This window comes from Styela clava, chromosome 13 (assembly GCF_964204865.1).
Source record: "Styela clava chromosome 13, kaStyClav1.hap1.2, whole genome shotgun sequence".
NCBI lineage: Eukaryota > Metazoa > Chordata > Ascidiacea > Stolidobranchia > Styelidae > Styela > Styela clava.
In genome coordinates, this window is record NC_135262.1 from 19,950,287 (window position 1) to 19,972,281 (window position 21,995).

The 21,995-nt window shown below is 35.7% G+C and overlaps 1 protein-coding gene across 3 annotated transcripts; it reads right to left on the bottom strand.

Moving 5' to 3' along the window:
* Nucleotides 1-283: 283 nt before the first annotated feature.
* On the bottom strand, nt 284-21,932 carry LOC120332281 (protein spire homolog 1-like). Of its 3 annotated transcripts, none has more exons than XM_039399489.2 (15): nt 21,580-21,932; nt 16,538-16,750; nt 13,848-13,973; nt 11,402-11,497; nt 11,166-11,315; nt 9,961-10,053; nt 9,272-9,476; nt 6,670-6,773; nt 6,443-6,593; nt 5,133-5,237; nt 4,684-5,048; nt 4,456-4,593; nt 3,642-3,740; nt 3,232-3,353; nt 284-1,421 (listed from the first exon to the last, which is right to left on the bottom strand). In XM_039399489.2, the coding sequence occupies exons 1-15, from the start codon at nt 21,784-21,786 to the stop codon at nt 986-988; spliced, it is 2,610 nt and encodes an 869-aa protein (XP_039255423.2). In that variant the 5' UTR covers nt 21,787-21,932; the 3' UTR covers nt 284-985. The 3 variants fall into 3 exon arrangements, with proteins under 3 accessions (XP_039255423.2, XP_039255426.2, XP_039255424.2); XM_039399492.2 differs by lacking the exon at nt 21,580-21,932 and adding an exon at nt 16,821-16,967; XM_039399490.2 differs by lacking the exons at nt 16,538-16,750; nt 21,580-21,932 and adding an exon at nt 14,640-15,073.
* Nucleotides 21,933-21,995: the final 63 nt, after the last annotated feature.

Here is a 21,995-nt window from a genome sequence, read left to right on the forward strand (position 1 = left end):
ATCGCAGTGACTCACCATCGGTTAAAACATTGATTCTACCGTGGCAACAACTTTGATTTTAAAAATGCCTCTTTGGGCAAATTTACAAATGAACAGTTCAACACCCAACAATATGCCAAAATTCAACTTAGTTGGTAATTTGCGGCCTCGGTTCGGGTTAGTTTGGTCGTCTCCGCACCGATTTAGCCTTCGCGGCCTCAGCTCAAAAGATCTTGCGAATGCGAATTTTTTATTAAACATGATGCGATCTAGTTGAAATAACAGGCAAGGGACAGTAAAAGTGTGTTGCATTGTTTAAGCTTTCATTTTTATGTTATTGAAAGACTCAAATTCCAGTCCAAACAAACATGTCACCCATCATTCACGAATCTCTTAAAATCAGAACATAACGTATGTCTACAGTAGATTCAACAAACGAAACGAAAGCAAAAATAAAACAAGGAAATCGAATTGAAAAATAATTAACAGAACAATGCAGCAGCAGGCTACCAGCTGATTACGTTAGCATATATACTTTCTCGTGGAATTAGTCTTATATATATTCATATTTGGAGGGTCAAAATTAAAATAAATACGAATATGAATTATAAATCCCATAGGATAGTAATGACATATATACAGAAACAATAAAATGTATCCTAAGTTTAATTGCGTCGCAATTCAGACCAGCTAAGCTGCGCGTATACTCAGTTGACAAAATGAAGTTGGAGTGGAACGGCCTTATCCAGATTTCAGAAGATTTTGATATTTTAATTTTTAACCGAGGGAAAATAGTACAGTACGCTCGAATGAAATTCATGGAAAGAGGAAAACACTAAATGGTAAAATGTCGTATATATATGATTGACTAAATACACCAGTATAAGAAAAATAGAGACAGAAAGACGAATAATATCATTATAGTCACATGGACACATCCGGACTGACCGATGGCAGCCTTAAAGCCATTTTAAACTATTTTCAGCCGACACTTCAATGAAATAACTTAATCATCAGCATTGATTTCCCTGATGTTGTCAACACCATTGTTCAGTCTTCTGAAATTTTGCGTGCTTAATGACGACCCCATCGGCCTCTGAAGGTATGAAGTCCTCATGGTCACTGAAGATGTTGATCTCTTGAGGAAACGGTTGGCTGAAGGGCGCGCAAACATGTATCGCTCAAAATTATTGGAAGCACAAGCTCCGTTATTTGAGTTATCCAACCACGTCGGTCTCGGTGTGCGGTGATTCGTTGCAATTCGAGTTGTATGAACAATTCTTGATATTAGTTCACAACAAGATTCGCAAACGTCCATTTTTCGTGATTTGAATCCCAAACCCCACGAAGACTCCTGTTGTTGCAAGGTGGCGCGCTTTTGGTTAGAATCATAAACGCCATTTTTCTCTCGAAGGACATTTGATGATGTACTTGATGAAATCCTAACATCCAAAATAAGTTTATAATAAGACCGAGAAACAGTAAATTTCATTCAACATTTCAATTAAACAAATCTACATTCATAAGCAATATAAAAATTGGCCCAATTTATTGTATATATATTCTTAAAACTGAAAAAAATAGGAATAGATAGGATATGGAAATGAAGATAAGCAAGTTTTATTTGTTTTCCTACAATTTTCAGTGTTAACCAAATCTCATATTTTGTTCGAGTAAAATAACTATTTTTCAAATAAAACCATTCAAACCATTTTCAAAATAAAGAATTTCCTTTATCGAATGTATCTAATTTATATACATATTACATGTGCCTAGCATGATTAGAATATTCATCAAGACGATGTATCGAAATCAGAACATATACAGAATAAACTCTACGTGCGAAATTAATTCGTTCCGGAAGCCACTACGTAGGTAGAAAATTCCGTAAGTAGGGACGCATTTTACCTTTAAATGGCCTAATCCGTTCTAAGCCCCCACAAAACTCGGACATAATACGTATTTGTATAAATTATGATAATGGTTAAAACCCGTAACAAATACATGTGAGAATTAGATTACTACATAATAAATAGAGAAGGTACACATGGGAGACGAAGAACAGATAAAATACCGAATTAAAACTACGAACGGTATGTTTCTTTACCTTTGGCGTTCGCCGACTAGGCTAGGCTAAGCGAAGACCGTGGAGAGTGGGAGGCGAGAGAAGGCGTTAAACGTTGACAGCTGAGAGAGAACGTAATGTACGGAAATGAGCACACGCACATGAAATTCAAAATTAGAATTTAATCTTTTTTGTTTTGCTTTTCCGTTTTCTTTTGCTCACGAAACAATTCGTTGATTCAGAAAAACGGAAATATTGTTACGCGCGATCATCGTCATAATCAAATGAGTGAACCCAATTCCAAATTTACATCCGCCAAATGAGTTTTATTTTTCGAGTCGGCGCTGATTTAAATATCTCATGTCGGCTGTCACATTTTTATTTTTGATTATAAAAAAATACCGTCAACTGAACGATAGTGTCATCAATGACGCCGGGATAACGATAAAATCCGCGATAGATACTAAATAATATTTGAGAGCCATTTTATACGCTCCTAATTGCAAAAAATGAAAAAATTTCCGTTGTGTTCGGTTCTCAATCGAAACTGAGAACGAAAACAATTAATTACGACACAAATCACACAATTTGCTTTTAAATTTATTGCCGAGGCCGCACAGATTATCTCGACTAAATTGAAATATGCGATAATAATTATAAAATATCAAAAACATCTTTGACGTGTTATAAGCACTTCAAGTCGACGCTAATTGAAAACCTTTCATGCCGACTGCAATTTATTTCCGAGCCGCACACGACCGCCTTCGATTACGATAAAAAATGAAATTATTGTAAAATGTTTTAACTCAAAACGTGGACGGCGGCGCTAGGATATGTGTGCCATATCCGGTATTCTTATAAACACGAAAAACGATATTCGAATATTAAATTCGAATTGGACATCCCTGCTACTTCAAGCACTGCATTAAATTAACGTAAAATAAACAAATATCACTACACGCGTTTTTTGTTTCCGGTTTTCGTATGTAGAAAATCCTACGTTAGTCGAAGCAATATTTTTACGAAAAAAAGCCTTTCGTAGGTAGAGTTTCTACTATATATATATATATATTCTTTCGTGGCTACCAGAGCTGAAGGTGGATGATATAGGAACTATGTGCGATTATAATGATAGCACCACTGATTTTTGCTAGTTATAATAAATAACATGCGATAAACAAAAATACCTTGTAGCTTGTGGTTTGGTGTTCTCCGTATTGAATGCGGCTTTGAAAGGGCCTAGCGGATTAACTGGTGGACTCAAGGTGTACACGGGTGTATGTAAATACTCATCCGTTGGTGTGCGAACCTAGAAATATGGATATTTTCATATGAGGAGAGGCAACAATATAGTGAGAATTTTCAAATCTTGAATGGTATAATAATAATTCATGGAGATGTAGTTAACGAACGGGGACGCGGCAACGCACTTTATTTTTATTTAGCAAATTCGGTCAAAGTCCCCAGTACAACCTCGCAAATAGTAAACTGATATTTTCATTGAGATTCTTTTGCAGGATACAACATTAGTCGATCGAAATTATGAACAAATTTTAGAAACTACATCGACTTGATCGATACAGACAAAAATATTCACCTTCCGCATACACTTCGAACAAATCTTTCGTTTGCATATTTGACAAGAGAAGGACCACCAGAACAAAGAAAATTTTCGAATACGACAATTGAAACACACCTGTTACAAACAAAAAAATGAGTAAAACACTGAAAACTCCTTCAAAAATAATGTTTCTCCCAACGTTTCACTAATGATGCCCATGCAAGTTTGAAATTACTTAAAACGGTTTTATTGCAATTATTAATAACAAAACATTGAATGTTTCAATTCCTATCATCTTCATTCGCTGATATCAGAGTAATATTTTTGCACATATTAGAGGCGGGATGAGATATACCTTGCTGGTTGTGCAGTACAAAACTATGAAGTCTTAAGTTTCAAATAGTCTGCTAATACCACATAAAACACCACAACACTCGGGATGAAAGGTTGGTTTGATCCTGACGGAAGGCGCATTCGATTGGACTCGAAGATCACCACTTGCATAAAGTACTGTAGTTTCAAGGCGTATATGTAGTGATCTACCAGACGGCAAGTGAACAAACAAATGCTATTTGTAAACCGTCTATACTAAATATTCTCATTAGAAACACACAGACTTGCTAATTAATAAAATTCTTTAACCATTATTATCACCATGCCAACGTCAATGAGTCAAGCATGAGCCATAAATGAAATTCAACTCGAACAGTTTCATTTGGACCGTAAATTAACAACTGCCCTGTGCACGAGGAAGAATCTCACCCCGAAGCCCGAACATTACAATTTCTTCACTTAGACAATTTGTACAAATAGGTGTAATTATAATATATTTAATAAAGTTACAGCTTACTTTTCCAAATTTCAAATTGCAATACAATTCCGCCTGGCCTTGATATTTTTCTAATTCCGCTCGCGTTAAAACCTCACGTATATGCATCAATTCTTCGACAGTTAAACCAACACATTCCACAGGGTAGCTGAGTTTCTCCTGCAAAAGAAACGAAGATGCGATAGTTGATGCCTAAATTGGATGTTTGCTAAAATATGTACAAATATTCGAACAAATCTCGAAACTTACATGCATCATCATTGGTCCATGTGGACGTCTGTCCGAAGAAGTACGTTGTAATCCACGCATACCCTGTGTGGTGAACTCCCAGCTGCCTCTTTTTTCTCTTTTCGCTAGAGGAGAACTTGAGCCCGCTGGGGGTGGTAGTGGGAACAAATGATCATCACGTTCCTCGAAGATAACTTTTTGTGACGGACCTGTTAATCTTTCGCGCCATGCCACGCGACGGTCGTCCAAAGCGCCAGTACGCGGGGCACACATACTGGTGGCACGACGGACGCCATTTCTTGAAGAGTATTTGTGATAATGTGCTGGATCTACTGATGAACCGGGAGTGGTGCTCAAAATCGGACTCGGCAGATCTACTGATAAAACTGAAAAAAAAATATATATATTTACAGTTAGTTATAATTTGTGGTAGAGCGATATTTTAACATAGAGCAAATGTGATAAGTCACCTTTTTTCCGTCTCACAGTGGTAGTGTTGCGTTGGAATTTGCCGTGATTTTCCAAATTTGTTGCTTCTGGTTCTTCTAAAACTCCGGACGACACGCCAGAAGTACCTTCAAAAAAATATTCAATTGATTCCAAATAGGAAAATTAACAAATAAAAATAAGGTGCAGTTTTCAACCCACAACATTCCTGTTAAATGAACATTAAAGTATTGCCAAGTATTGGTAGATTTCTTCATATTACAGCCCACTTAGATAAGATTATAAATTTAATCAATCGACAGAAAACAAAGATAAAGGATTTTAAAAAATGTCTGACATTGGCAATGAAAGTTGATTAATAATACAAATCAATAGATTTATTGATATTTTCACAAGGGATTAACAACAGGACTAAGAGCGCAAAGTCGAACGAAATTACTCGAGATAAAGACGCCGGCAAACTTCGCTGGCTGGACATATAAATCTCGTAGACAAACCTAAGTAATTTTTTTTATACCAGAAGAATCACATGTAACAATTCATAAACATCTTCTTTTGAATTAGGGCAAGTGGTTCAAAACAGTTCAAAGAAATGAGACAAAATTCACAATCACGATAAAGGATAACGGCTTTTATTGAAGATTTCTTAATACAGTGGTAATCACTCATATCGTGGTATATTTATTGATGGCGAGATCAATTGGACAAAAGTTCATCATTCAAATGCCAAATGTAATTATATTGATTTTAGGGAGGACGACGTATAACATATCTAGTTAAAAATTAAGTTTTGACTTGCAAAAAAGCATAAATTCTCGACACACAATTTTATCTATGAGTTATACGTGGCAAAACACTTCGAAAAATTTTTCCAGTATCATATTAGACGCGCGACAAAATCGTTAACGTCGCTGTGTCATGTTTGAATTGCCATATATTTCGCAAACGTTGTAATTTATGTGGGATTCCCAGGACAGTTTTATTGGTGACAGGTACACATGGACTTGAGACTCGCGTCATTTGATCATAAATCGTAACTAATTTAACTGGCATGCCCATACTTGCGTATAACTAAACTCTCCTTTAAATACGAGATCTTGCTGACTTCAACAGTCATGGGCATGGGTAGATTAGATACATTTTTTATTGTTTTGAATGTATGATTATAGTTTCTGCCTCAGGGGCGCCGGAGTGAATATGGAAACCATTCATTCTACTACAGTTAACTTGGATTCATTTATTCACTGAAGAACCAAATTTTCGTAATTGTGTGAACTATATTTGTTTGTAACCCAGCAGGCCAGAACTTCGAAAAGTTTTGAATCAATCTTACCAGAAGATCGCAGAGAGCACGGTCTTGACTTCGGATGATGTCTTTCAAAAAGTGATGTGATTGAATCATCATTGAAGGTAGTACTCATATCATCTGTCGCAATTGAATCGATTGCAAAGCTACTGCTGTCGTCTTCTGAAGTTGGGGTTGTCTGAAAGTATAAGATGATGTTGATGGCTCATGCATTCAATGATACCATAAAATGAGAACAACAAAATAGGCATTACCTCATCATCTGTTGTGGTTGTGGATACGTTATTTCTTAATATTTCCTCCAGCGTTGGTGCTGCGAGTCGTCTTTTGATGATGTCCGATTTTACTTTTCTGCTACCTAGAACGAAAATAATCACGGTTTATAGAAAATGTTCCCCAAATTATGCCTAACAGGCAATTGAAAGTCGGAATCAGATTTAATAGTTTATATAAAATTACTGTTTTTACATAAAAAATTATCGTCTTCAGCAGCAATGTTATGCACAATGAAACATAATTGGTATAGGGCACATAGAGACTATCCAAATAGGGACATGGTACTTGAACTGTGATATTATTATAAAATGCTTGTTGCATTCCTGAGTGACCTTTTACGTAAAAGCAACGCAAGTGAAACATTTATGGGATGTAATTATAACGCCGCGTGTAGACTTGACTTCCAAGGGTGCCACTTTACGCACCATACAATTTGTTATTGTCAGTTCATTGAATCGGGGTACAATCAGTCAAATTTGGACAGGCATAAATACACTTGTATAAACGCGAATTATGTCTGCCATTTGGAGAAAAAAATTGGCAGTTTCGAAAAACTAGCCGAAGATAACTAGCAATTTAAAAATCGACGTCTCTGTCAGGTTGTCGAGAGCTTCTACGAGAGTTCAACTTAATCGCATTTCATTTAGGGATCTTTTTATCAAAAAAGGTTCGTCCATGTAATTTAACAAACTTATGAACATTCAAATTATTTGCAACTTTATGAAAAAAAAACTACATGTTCAGTCAATCGAGAAAAAAATTTGGATTCTCGCATGGGGAAAAGACATAGAAGATAAAAAATCAGCAACAAATGTCAGGTTAACGTTTTTAATTTATTAAATGTTATTAGAAGTAATCTGCATATAATGAATACTTTCTATATCTACACTAAAAGACTTAAAATTAAATAAGACTATACCCTATATGGCCTGAAGTTGTCAACAATTGATTCAATCGGAGCACGCAGTGCTGCCTCAGATAATTTATAAACGAGTAGAAGAATGAATTCTCTAAACCAGCGGTCCCGAAAGAAGTGCACTAGTGCGTCGCAGCGATTTGCTATAAGTGCGCCCCGAAAATTAACAGACTTGTGTATTATTGATTATTTTACGTTGTATTAATTATAAATGTTTTATTGTTCCATTATTTAAATGCTGTGTATATGAATCAATTCATTTTACCTTTCTTTTTCGTTTACTTCCTGTTATGTAGCGTGTGCCTGTATTGTAACAATACACTAGTTCTGCAATTTCGCGAACTGCAGTTTCTTTATCTGCGATTTGTTTACGATTTCAAAGGAAAATTAGAGATGAGGAAGAAGTTGACATTTCCTATATTTTTTGGGCCTATATGTTTACAAGCTTCAAAAAGTATAAAGCACACATTAACGATCATGAAATGGAGGCAGCAATTTTTTTCGTGTATGTGCGCCGTGAATTTTTTTTTGACAATTCGGCGCGACACAAAGAGTTTAGGAACAGCTGTTCTAAACGTATTTTTGTGGTTGAAGCTATACTATCTGTTCCGTCATGACACCAAGGAGCGATATTAAATTAAAAATGCCTGAATTGAAGGTCCACTTATGACCTGGGATTTATACACGAATTAAATCACACTTCTAAACTGTTGTGCGAGTGTATGTCTAAGAGGCACGATAATGTACGCATGTTTATATTACGTAGTATTTAGTTTTAAAGATATTCAATACCAATCAAACTAGTTATCGCTGCGGAAACCAAATAAAACCAAACCGCCACCGGTTACTATTGAAGGTCATTTTACGACTTTAGATGAAAGGCGGCATCAATTACGGAATAAAAAGGAAGTGCAGTCTCTAATGGACTGACGGAGCAAAACTCTAAACGGTAAACGATATGCTAATGAGTTGAGTGACAATCAAACTGAAATTTCTTATCAAATAATCAATAACATTTTCGCCTTAACACGTATCTTACGAAAGTCACAACCGACAATGCCAGTTTTTAATATTCGACGAAAAATCGGACTGCTCCAATCTGACTCACTTGCTAAAGTGACGTTGGCGACTTGTGTGATTGGTGTAAACCCGAAACGCAAGCGAGATCAAGCGCTAAATAATTTATACCCGCCTAACTATCATGATGAAATCAGATGCAACAAGTCTGGGTAATAAAATTTAAGCTTCAAAAAGGCAGAAGCTTAGTTGGTTCTTGCTTTGCCATCCGTTATGATCAGCATCCGCTGTTCACGCGATGACAGAACCCCCAAATATATATTTTTTCACTATTTTCCTTTTTTATGATTATGTGCGGTCATCATTATCTATCTTTTGGAGCAGAAATTTAGTCTTTAGAGCAATATAAGGCGAAGCACAATTATGTATATTTATATTTTTGACGTGATATATACAGTACACCAAGCATACGCAATCAGCGTATCATGAATCACATTCCAAAATTTTGAGCCCCCTTAGGAATGTCACGCCTGGGCACGTTTGAAATCGACCGCGCCCACTAACCGCAGCTGGACTTGCCAAGTTATAAATTTCGAGCCCTCGTGTTTAAGTGATTCGAGGGTCTTGAAATCGAAAAAAAAACTTACTATCAAATTCGCACGATTTCGAAGTCACCATAGATGTGTGTTGAAATTCGGGTTCCATCATGGCTGCAAGGGACTTGTGGATAGGCGAGTCACGAGGAATTCCAACCCGTCGAAGAGGCGAAACAGGACCCTGAATTTCTTCCATCAGTCGTTCATGTAAGGACTTTGAACGAGGAGGCGCAGGACCAAGTTTCCGTTCCTCAATCTGAAAATGAAATAAAAAGCACTCATGTAGGAGAGATTTTCATGAATAGCTTTCTTATTTTGGAAAATATTACGAAATTCTAATCGTAAGTAATCGAATTCAACGTTCAAACCAGCTGAAAAGCAGCCAAATGCTATTCTTATGAGTTATTTACACTTGGGTTACGAAAAGCAGCTAATTATTACTTTTTAATGCTAGATAAACGCGATACGAATGAACATTTTCCCAAAAAGAAAAAGGGAATTCAAGTATTAGTCGGGTTTATTAAGTATTCAAGTCGATTCTCGCTATTCAAATTCATGAAATGAAAGCTATAACATGAGTACTTCATTCGGTCTTGTTATAGGTAAGGTATTACCTTGCCAACTCGGAAATGTAAATTTCAAATACACACAGATTTGAGGCAAACTAAAATTTCTTCAGGAATTCTCTTGAAAGTTTAAATGTAAAATAAAACTCGGTGAAATAAATCAAAATGGCTTACCGGATTGAGCGTTGGCCCTGATTTGATATAATCCAAAATAATATCGTGGGCGTTGCTCTTTACTTTAGAAGATATTTCTCCGTCAATAGAGATCTAAAAAATATCATTTTCAAATTAAATCGAAATCAATATTTGTCAATGAAAAAAAAACTAATATTTTCCATCAAATATATACTAACATTGTATATGGTTTTTATTCAGACTGCTACTACTGTTACTAATTACTTGATTTTACATTGGAAAAAATATTCAAGCGCCATGCCGCATACTATTTCTGTAAAGTTTCGTCTGACCCAAGTGTGCTGACTGAGCAGCAACAGCAAGCCTCTTGGATTAAATAGGACAGTCATCGAACCTGAACCTAAACTCAGGTTGTGTACCAGGTTAGGGTTCAGGTTGTGCGACGTCTTGGTGCGCATACTTCAGGAGTACCCAGTCATCTTTATACCTTGCGTTATAAGCATACGGATGCACTACAGAGCAAGGAAAGGTAGTTAGTCTCGTGTAACCTCAACTGATATACTTTTTATACATTACTCATTTTTTCAATTGGTTTCTCAATAAACGAATAAGTAATTTTTTCCCTGTAGGGTTTTAAATAAAGTTACTCTAATAGACTACACAGAATCACCATAACCCACAACAGACTATATGAATTCATCCACAATAAACTTTATCATCTACGGTGAGAATTTGTTTTCAACAAATCGATGCGGACTTCTCTTTCAAGCTCGCTCCTTTCACGCAAATTAAACGTTCGTACCCGGTGAAAACTGTCCTGATATGAAGTCTTACCGGGAAGTACGAGTTGGCAAAAGTCGGGTCGGTGAAATAAGATTATAAAATATTCATGATACGTCTTGACGTCAATATCTATTACGCATCTCGGGACCTTTACCCAATGATCAAAATTTTCTCGATTAAATTAGGAAGAAAATGGAACACTTGGTACTTATGACGTTATTTCCAATAAGCTTTATATCTGAAGAGTAAACAACGAAACTTGTTTTGGATTCGGCTATTTCGCGATCATAAATTAAGAATATGCATTTGAAAACTAAAAAATAAAACTAAGAAAACAACACCGTTTCTGTACCACAATTCAAGCAGTGTCACATTGTTCAGCGTAAGAGAAGCAAACAAGTTCAAATTGAGCACTCGTAAAAGCTATTTCAAGCTACAAAATGCAGCGAAACCGTTAGTACCTTTTTTAAAGTATATTTTCTTTGCCTTATATCTTTCATAAGAATTTCGTAGGGTGTTAGTTCGTATTCGATGTTTCTCTCGTGACCTTCGACCTTTCGTAGTTTTACACCGAACCGTAGATCACTGACGACTTGAGTCCATATATGTGCCTACAAAATTGTGAAATTGAAAACTTGAAATTAAAGAAGAATCGGAAATTTGGAGTTTTAAAATTTTGTTTTTCAAACATACGAACCCATTCGGTTGAATTTAACTTGAGAATATCCTCGGCTTCATCACATTCGTCCGAGTTTCCATTGTTGTTGTTTGCATTTGACAGATTTCTTAAAGTCTAGAAATAGAAAGAGTGTATATAAATGGTAACAATAAAATAACGAAATATCGAATTTCAATATCGTCAGAAAAATATTTATTTTAAGTGAGAAGTGAGAGGCGCTGATCCGTAGATTTTCTTTTCTGACGTGTTTCATTTCATGGTGAATCAGAATCCAAAATTAAAATCGATTCAACGATAGACACGAAAAGAGTATTCGGTTTTAATATTTGTATTCTATTACTTCGGGTTCCTCATCATTTATTGATTACCGTAAGTGACAAAGATACAGGTGAATGGCACGACGAAAATATTAGATGTATTTGGCGTGTACTGGTTCAGTCATTAATCAGAGGATAGTCTAACATTTCATTGCCCTTCATGAGGAAGAGTAATTTTATTAAAAAAACAGAAATGACAATTTTAATTAGGGGTGTCAAAATGGGCTAAGATTGTCGGGGAATATAGGGTTAAGCGTAGATATATTTGAAATAAAGACGTCAACGGATACATCCTGTTTTTAAAAATATTTACAATAAAATATTACAGTCGAATCACTTTATCAGTTACCATTTAATCAAGTTCACCCAAGCGACAATAATAATAGATGGGTAATTTGTCACACCCACCGCAACCGTGATATAGTATATAATTTAATAGCGTCCAGGTTGCTGGTTGATTCCCGAGTGACTGTTGATAACATCGGCTTCTCAACCACGATCGCCCACAAACGCTGAGGGGCAACGTCCCGAAAATAATTATTCAATCTACGATTACACATTTTGTCCTCGGAAGAGAACAATTCTTTAATGTGCATTACGCCGACAAGACACTTATCCACCGAAGTTTCGCGTAAATATTCATTCTTTGGTAAGACTATGTCATTGATAATGAAATTAGCAATTCGTGTGTAATAGAGACTTTATCTCGGAGGCTCACCGAAAATTGCTTTGTAGAGTCGTCAGAGCGAAACGAGGCTTTATACGGTGGTTAAACTTGAACTAGTTCCATGAATCTCAGATTTTTTTTATTATAGGTTTCATTTAGCGACAATCATCGAAATTTAAATTGATATAAAATCTTCGGCTGTACATTTTATATTAGCGAAAAGAGTTGTTTTAAAATACTACTTCATAGTATACAGTATACACTATACAGTGCTTTTTGTGAGACTGTATCCGCAAAGCTACCATACATACCATGATACCAGTTATAATTCGACGAAATATGACTATCATTAATCGATCGATCACATGAACCAACGTTTAGTTAGCAGTCACTTTGATGTGCTGGAGTACACTACGTTGTGAGAATAAGCACACTTGATCCTCAACTGCTCGATGTTATGCCACCTCCAATGTACACCATATATTAATTATGGAATGTTGTCTTTTTGCTCAATAACAAGTTAGCTTATAATTACCCGGCGGATGATGGATGTAAGAACGAGATTTTGTTTGAATATGCCACGAAGTTTTGATCTCGCACAAAAGGCATATAGAAAAATATAACAAAAAGTGATATACCTTGCAATACATCGACGCCGCTGTCAAGATATAATTTTCAATATGCGTTTGCGAGCATTTATAATTTTACGTTGTCGGGGATGCCCACAATGGTTTTGCGGGAATTACGGTACACAATAATAACATAAAATAATAAGTTTAATTGATTGCAGAATGCAGATACTGAGACATATATAACTTGGTCATATATGTAAATTATGGGTTAACATGTGTAAATTAACATGTGAATTAAACAACAGTTATGGTTTTAAAAGTGCTTATTATCGCGAGATCTGTAATTAAATAAGATTATATTATTTTTGAAGCGTGACTTCCGGGTCAACAAGAATTTATTTAATTGTGCATCATGACTAACATTTCCGAGAAGTTGTTTTAGTCGGATGTTGGGGCACAAAAAGAATTTTTTTCTATGCGATCAAATAATTTATTTTTATTGTTTTTTCAGTAAAAATTAACTATTTTGAAAAAATAAAATTATTTTAACTTTTATGAACACCTGCAATAATGACTAGCAATATTGAGCATAAATGCATGCAAATTGCTCATTATTTTCCGTTACGGGGCTAATAAAGATAGCTTTGAATGCGACTGCTATGCAGAGTCGACTGCAGAATATTTTTGTACATCAGTCACAAATAGTTAGCACAATGCAAGTCGAATTTTTTCATTTTGAAATCCTGGCTCACTCATTCATAAAGTACGACAAGCGCACATCACAGCCGTAATAAAATTAGAAATTGTTACAATAAATTTCCTCATGACATGATAGTGTTCTGATCGCAAACGTTAAATTATTGTAACATTTCAATAGACTTCATTATCTTAAAAAAACGACCACTCACTTCATCAATTGAAGACAATTGACTCAAAAACCTTTTCAAATCCAGCGATTCACTAATGAGAGCTCGACATACAGCAAGATAATGATCATCAGCTTGAGATGGTTGCTCGAGGTGTTCTGCACATATCTGAATAGAAAGTAACATTTTCAATGATAAAATATTTCGATAGTACAAGTATGAGCCATGAAAGCAATTGGTTTATGGGTATTTCATTGGACGTTTGAAACCACAGAAAAAACTGCTTCGTTTCCATAGCTACACAATATTGCCCACATGCCAAACAATTGCGTTTTAGCAATTCTATCTCCAAACACACAAATGAATAATAGTTGTTTGAGTAATTGGCCATTCTGTCTCGTTGAATAAATTTTAGTGAAAGTGTTTTCTTTATGCTTTGAAATTCATGAACCGGATGTTTACTACACCGCGGGAGATCATAAAGTACCATCAGCAAGCGATGTGGAAACTCTTATTTCCATACAAGTTCTTGATGGGGTCTTCACACTAGATTTTCGACATCTTTAACTTAGTCGTATACAAAAACACGAAAGACAAACCTATATAGGTATTTGTTTATTTTTATATAGTGTTACATCTTGTATAGTAAATTTAGAGAAAAAGCCTCCTCAACATTCAACGTTTTATAGTCTTATGTGATGTACGTATGTACGCTGGTGAACAATAAAAAGAAACCCGAGGTAGTTGAAAAGACAAAACAAAAATGTAAATTCTATAATATAAGGATTCCTACTCGTATAGTTTAGGTAATACAACTATATGCCATCGCCGTACCAGTAAAGGAACGCTGATAGTTGAGTGGCGTTCATAAAATCGATCTAGTCTGTCATTTAACTCCGCTACAGCAAGAACCGTGATAATCCCAATAGAAAATGCTAAAAATAATTTCCCAACTGCTTCTACAACAAGCCAAAGACAGAAAATTCCAACAACACCGACGACACAGTAGGATAAGATCCGCGTGGAATTGACAGATATTTGAAGAAAGGTTCGAAGTCGTTTGCTTGCTTTCAGTCGTTTCGTTCTAGTTGACAACAGTAAGAAATTTAGCCTCCGTTTAAGCCAACTCAAGTGCTCTATTATTTTGCGTAGGTTCTCCTTGTGGTAAAGTTTGATTTCTTTACTTGTCACCATTGCGCCAGACTACTCGCTACCTATTTGTTATCAAAATCATACCAATATTTTGGTGACGCATAATAAAGGTAAAATACAACACCTATTCTTCTGCAAAGCAAAACGTTTAGAAAGATCAGAAATTCTAGCTGACATAACGTTAGCCTTAGATTCTTAGAACATCATTCTACAACAATTGTGACGTCACCGTCACTTACGGAAAACATCGCTGCCTGCACTACAGCCTATTCTCTATTTACTGTGCTGGTGCCGTAAACGTACGGAATGCAATCGACCCAATTTCTTCTGCCAGGACCGCGATATCACAGCAAAAATCGATCTTTTTGTGCGCGAGGCAATTAATTCATACATAATATTATGCAAGCTAAACAGTGATCAACGCAAGCCAGCTCTCAAGTGTGACAAGGAAGTGCATTCAACGACTGCAACAGTGTAAAACTTCGACAACGCTTTCAGAATATCATCATTTCACAAATACAAATTTCGAACCAATAAGTAAGTTTCGAAGATTTCACCTACAAAATCAGCACGCGTATACAACAAATGAGCAAATCTATTAGTCAACGATAACATGATTAAGACTGTAAACCTCAACCTGAATCGCTAATGTTATCAAAGCAAAAATTTGTAGTGGCATACACACACATATGTACACTGACCAAAAGAAACAAAGACTAGAAGAAATGTGAATGTAGCAAATTAACATAATCTTGTATTTTATTTAAAGCATATATATTTGTAGATATATAAAATAAGGTATCAGGCGCATCTATCCATAGTTCACCATCCAATACAAGTTTAATTTTATTCTTAAGTTGCAGCAGTTTGGCAGTTAATTGAAAAAGCAGGTTGTGATTAAATTATAATAGATTTGGCCACCATTGGGGAAGGGTTCTGGACCAAAAAAGATAACTATTGGACCGTGTCTCGACACTTCATGAATATTGCATGATCTTTAATTTCTTTAAAAATGAAGAAAATTTTACAGTAAAAAGCAACCTGTACTATACAATATAATAGATAACTTGCAATGAACCCTTGAGACAGGCGCAGAATTTAAACTACAGCAGATATAATGGAAAATGAAGCCAAAAAGCTGTTTCGCGTTTACTTAAATTTGATACTTGTTTCAAATCTGTCAGAAGTCGTGATTTTATATGGCGATATAGAACGTACAGAAAATTATATATACAGTATAATTGAAACATGTAATTCCAAAATCAAACTATTGAAAGGGTAGTGTCTTAGTAAGCTAGGGTTGTTGAAAATCTTATTTTATCCTGTTATAAATGCGCATCATTTGCATTATACTAAATTATCCTTTGTCAGAGTGTTGTATTATTTTAAATCGTTTACAATACTGTACTAAAGCTATAGATAAGTAACGTAATTCCGCGAAGTGATTCTCCACTCTTGCCTGGAGCATTTCATAAACAAATTATCAGCAGAGCAATAATTAAAATGAAAAGTGGGAAAAATAAATGTCGATTTCTACCGTTCCACAAAGTAAAGGTAAAATTGATGTCAAATCCACCAACCTTTTTTACAACATCCCATGTACATGGACCGTGATCCAATGATCGATGCTCTCCTTCATATCCTTCATCGACTTCCTCGGAAAGAACGCCTTCGTAGGTATATACCATTCTTTTAACAAGCCTTTCCAACTCGCATGAAAGAGGGTGTTCTTCATCTTCGGTGGTTCCGTATTGCAGAGCATCGAACACAACTCCTCCGAATGATTCAACCATCTGAAAAAAAAAAAAAAATAATATAGTCTAGTACAGATCCTATGGTCGCAACGTGTAGACAAATACACACCCAAAAAGTGTTTTCCTCTCGAAAGATAATAGATTGACAACACAAAAAAGAAACCCAACTTGAAAGCATAGTGCAATATGTTAGGCGCCAATATGTCATTGTAATTGAACACAACATCATGCTTGTAGAGGTTGAATTGTTATAACATTTTCCCCTCTTGTACTTGAGCACTAATCGTCATTCATATTTTATAAACAAATTTCAGTCGCTGTCACTCACAAAAAAAGATTAAAATTCATGGTCGCACATTTTCAAACATGTGTATTTAGACATTTGCATTATTAAAATTTAAAACGCAGTAAATTGCGGAGCTTCGTGTATTTTTCGAGTAAATTCTCGACTCGAACTATTTGATTCAACGTTTGCCGCCTGCATACCATATCTGATTTACGATAAAACAATATGGCCGACAGTGAAGTGTACACGGTGAAAAGTCAGAAAACTTGCTGGGTATATCATGCTACTGCTCAGCTGATCGATAGAACATCATTTACTGTTGATATTGGTGGCCGATTTTGAATAATAATAGTCGCTACCTATACAAAGGGAAATCGAAGACCAGTAATTTTAATAACTACCCAGCTGATTTATCAGCTTTGAGAATCGATTTCACATTATGTTCTACGGATCTGCATCTGACGCCGGTATTGATTAGGGCAGTTGGTACTTGCCCCCAACTAATAAAAATCATTGAAAAGAACTGTCGCTCTGTTTTTTTTTTTGCAATATCTGCCTCATAATTAACATCGCTTAATAAAATATTTTTTGAGTGATGTATTGCAACTTTGCTTGGAACTTGTGAAGAATTTATTCGAATTTAGGATGGACATCTCATGTGACCTCGGCATGACCTAAAATACTTGGAAATTAGGATTCCACATTTTTCATGAAGACTCATGAATTATTGAGACTGTGGTCAGACGGGGGCTTATATTTTTATTTGAAAGTGTATCCTTTGGTTCTGGGTCATCAGAGAAACAGGCACAGCTTTTTATTAATGTGGACTTGTTGATCATATTTGATTTAACCCGGAAACTTTATTATTTTATTTTCCGGCAAAGGCTTAATTAGTAACTGGATTATCGCATCGCATAGTCAATACTTGCGACTTGCGAGGTGGCTTCGGCAGGTGTTCTGCTGGTATGCGTATTGCGTAGACAAGTCTATGGTTTGGCAGTCACATGCGACTTTTTGTACAAATCGCATTTTTTCGAAAAACAACTAAGAACGCTAATAGAGTGTGAAGTCGATGACGCAAATCGATATCCCTAACACTTCGTTTCTTCGTTCAAAGTCGATAAAATATGCAATCAAAGAAATTCCATAGTTAAACCAAACAACGCCTGATGTGAAAACATACAAACAAGGCAGTGATAATAGCAAGGTTAAATCCGAGTACTTCGAATAAAAATACGAACACATGATGCATTTGACGCAGGGCAGAAGAACAGGCAAATTATGGGCCTTGATAACCCACCAGACAAAGTTAGTAATCAGAGTGGTGGCCAATTAAACACATTATTAGAAACTGAGGAGGAAATTAGCCATGCGATGGAATAAAAGAAAGCAATTAGAAGCGCATCGATATTTATTATCGAGTTAATCCCGAGGCAAAATCTGTTTGCACTTATGGTATATAATCTCGTGATATTTCATGGCGCAATTCGTTACATGCTGATACGAACATGGTCCACTGTATGTGATAAACATTGTATATCATGACTGGCTAAGGAGAAGAGCACGGAGATGGCGAATTTGAGTTGATTAAAATGAAATATTAAAAAAATTAACAATTCTAATTTGATAATGGCTCCTGTACTGTGAAAATGACTATAACATCAACGGCTCACATTGATAAAGATAAGAGAAAATAAAAGGTGGCCATCACAGAAATTATGATTGGGGAAATTTGCATCCAAAATAAAACCCGGGTTCAGTCTCACAAGAAGCAAATTCCGAATACATGGCTAATCTAAAATATTGATGAAATATTGAGTGCCTTTCTTCGCTGCTTGAGTTTTCTTTCTCATTTTTAGGATAATCCTTCACGATACCCAAATTGATCCGAAGCGCACTTTTTCAGCAAATTTCTTGTAAAATAAAATCAGTAAAGATGGAGTCATTGCATCTTGATTGAGTTGATTAGTGCGACCATTTACATCGCACTGTGGTTGAGCCTATCGTGGAATTATCAGGCGAGAAGTCAACCAAAAGGAGACGAACTGCGATCACAATCGTATGGAGTAGTTCAATCAATCATTAATTTTTAAAGCAAAATCAAGTTACAATCACTTTAATTGAAATCTCTCTAAATTTTAGTGGTAATCCACGAATCATGACGTGACGAGAATAACAATTTTCAGCTTTGGGCGTTTAACAAAACAGCCACAAAGGGGTGAGGTAATGTTTGCTTAAAGACGGCAGGTGAGTTTGCGCAATAATTGCTCAAATTCCAGACTTGCGTAAGATTCAATGGCACTGAACATTGAAAGTAATTTACTTTGATGATGAATTACCTACCCCCTACCGGTCATAGGATATATATTTAATTGTTAGAGCCGCCGATTCTATAAACCTGTTTTTAGTAGACTACTGACAACGTTCGATGATAAGTTTTTCATAGCGAGCAATGATCATTATATGTACCATATGATGATGACATCATACCTATCATTAAGCCTAGCGGGCATTCAGGACCTGTCATACTCATATTAAGACATGTCGTTGATTTTGTCCAGTCGACGAATACTGGATTTCGATTTTCAACCATTAAATAAATTCGCGTACAAATTCTTATTGTGGTTATTTAATCACACGCAAATATATAAAGCATGCCCGTTGATGTTATTGTTTGAATATGGTTTACGACCACAAGCAGTTTCCCGCGCTGCCTATGTTTTTAAACGCCAACCAATCCGAACGACTGATGAATTGATGATTAGAGCATGAGGGTATGTTATCATAACAATAGTAATTAAATTGAACGACTGTCATGATAACACAAATAAAGGCGTTTAGTGGGAAACTGATTGTTGTCACAAATCAAGTGTAAATTTGAAGAATCAACTCAAATACACACATAGCTGTATTGTTGTATGTGGATCCGTATCGGGTTTATCGTAAGATCTGGCTTTAGATTAATCACTATACAGGTGGAATAAAATTAACAGAAAAGGGCGCTTATGAAATTGATGAACGCCAATTAAAGTTATTTGGATATTCAAGGTTTTGCGCCTGATGATAAAAAATAAATAAGTATTCGTGTCCGAGGCTGAGCGTAGGTTAATTTCGCGGGGTGGCAACCCTAGGTATCTAAGGAATGTTTCAGTCCCAACTTCTACTGATACAAGGTCAGGGACCGGGATACATCGACTAGAATTAAATCTTTATTTAAATCATTCTTTTAGGCAGCAAATAAATTGTGGGAAATCCCGTCTACCGTTTGTTTATATCAAATGAGAGTTCAAATCGAGTCACGAACAAATTGGCTGTTCAATTATATAGTTCACCAGTGTTAATGTAAAATCTTTAACTGACACCGTTGTCACTCGAAATTGATCCCGAAAATTGAGTAATTCAAAATCATGTAGAGAAATAAAGTGTACCAGTTGGTTTATCTTTCTATGGCCCGAAGATAACCCCTTTTATAATATAATTTGTCTATACAAGAAAATTAGTAGGTGTAGTAATAACCTCGGGCAAAGGGCATGGGCGTACATGTATTAGTCTTTACACTCATACTCACAGCTACGAAAGCGGCAATTTTCACTTTCTACTGTACAATTAGCGCTAGAACATTAAAATATAAGAATAAGTGATGCAGCCGTATTTACCAAAACCTCGACCATACTGTGCAGTCACACTCACAGACATGATTTTCCAGAACTTGCACATGTACTTACTAAGATCCAATATGGTACAACGTTGGATAATTATTGACGATTGAATAGATTTAGGTTTAATCCCTGATACACAATTGTATATATTTTAGCACGGTTACATGACGATCAATCCGAGTTGCTTCATGAACGCATATCCGATTATAAATCACCAATCATCAAACACATTTTTTTGTCGAATAAATCATTAGCATGGCGATAATCCGTTAATAATATATATTATAGTCTGATGAAAAATCTGAAGAAGCGGTAAATCCTAGTCCATTACAACGCGCAAGCAATGGAAAATGCAGTTTGGAAATAATATTTCAGCTCAAGTTTAGGCAGATTCGATTCCATCATAACATCACAAATAACCTTTAAAACAGAAAAATCAATGATGTCGTAATGGGCTTCATCTTGTTCTGATAATTACAAGACCTCATTTCAACACGGTCACATTCGGGCTAAAATTAGAATGCGTTCTGTATCTTTCGAGTCATACAAAAGTATTCTAAAGACAGAGATGCTGAGAACGCCGTGTTTGTTTTCATTTATCGCCTCCAATAGAAATGTACGATAATTAGTAAAAAAATGGTTACGTACGATCATATTATTTCTGATAACAGGTATTGTTAAATTGGTAAGTCATCAGTTTCACAAAAGTATAATAATATCTTGTAGACGAGTAACATGATTGCGTTTCTCATAATCTGATATCTAAGGTCACCAAAAAAAGGTTTTAATCTAGCCTAAAGCTAAAAAAGGGATTTCCACGAATAAGTTTCGAAATCCTTATAAACAATATAAATAGAGAATTCCTATGATTGATTTCGAAAAGTAAATACTTAAGTATCCACCAACATGAATATCTTACATACCTCCCGTTCGCTTTTAGTTCTTTCAGTGCTTCTAATTGATATTTCTCCGTCGATATTGATATATATTGATTCCAACGTATTAGCTAATGGATAATCCTCAACGTGTGGTAGTTCTTCGAATTGTTTGGCATATTGATGAGAGATTGCCCACGACTGCTCTTCGTTTATCGGACAATTAAATCCACGTACAATTGCTTGCAAATCCATCCCGATATTTTCAGTAAATCCAAGGTAACCGACCAGCGGTACAGGTAGGTCGGTAACTAGACTATGTACAGTGGCCTTAGCTTCTAAGTAATTGAAGAGGTCTTAGGCTCTAATTATACATCTGTAGATATTAAACACCTGATAGAATTGACAGTGGGAAATGAATAAAACCTATAGTGACGTTACCGTACCTTATTTTATCCGCCGGA

Bases quoted from the DNA above. Each gene is read 5' to 3' on its own strand.
- LOC120332281 (XM_039399489.2), bottom strand. From the start codon at position 21,786: ATGGATTTGCAAGCAATTGTACGTGGATTTAATTGTCCGATAAACGAA. The intron at 3,741-4,455 runs GTAAGCTGTAAC...TGTTTGTAACAG, and splicing joins GCAATTTGAAATTTGGAAAA to GTGTGTTTCAATTGTCGTAT. The intron at 3,354-3,641 runs GTGAATATTTTT...CCATATTTCTAG, and splicing joins GTTCGAAGTGTATGCGGAAG to GTTCGCACACCAACGGATGA.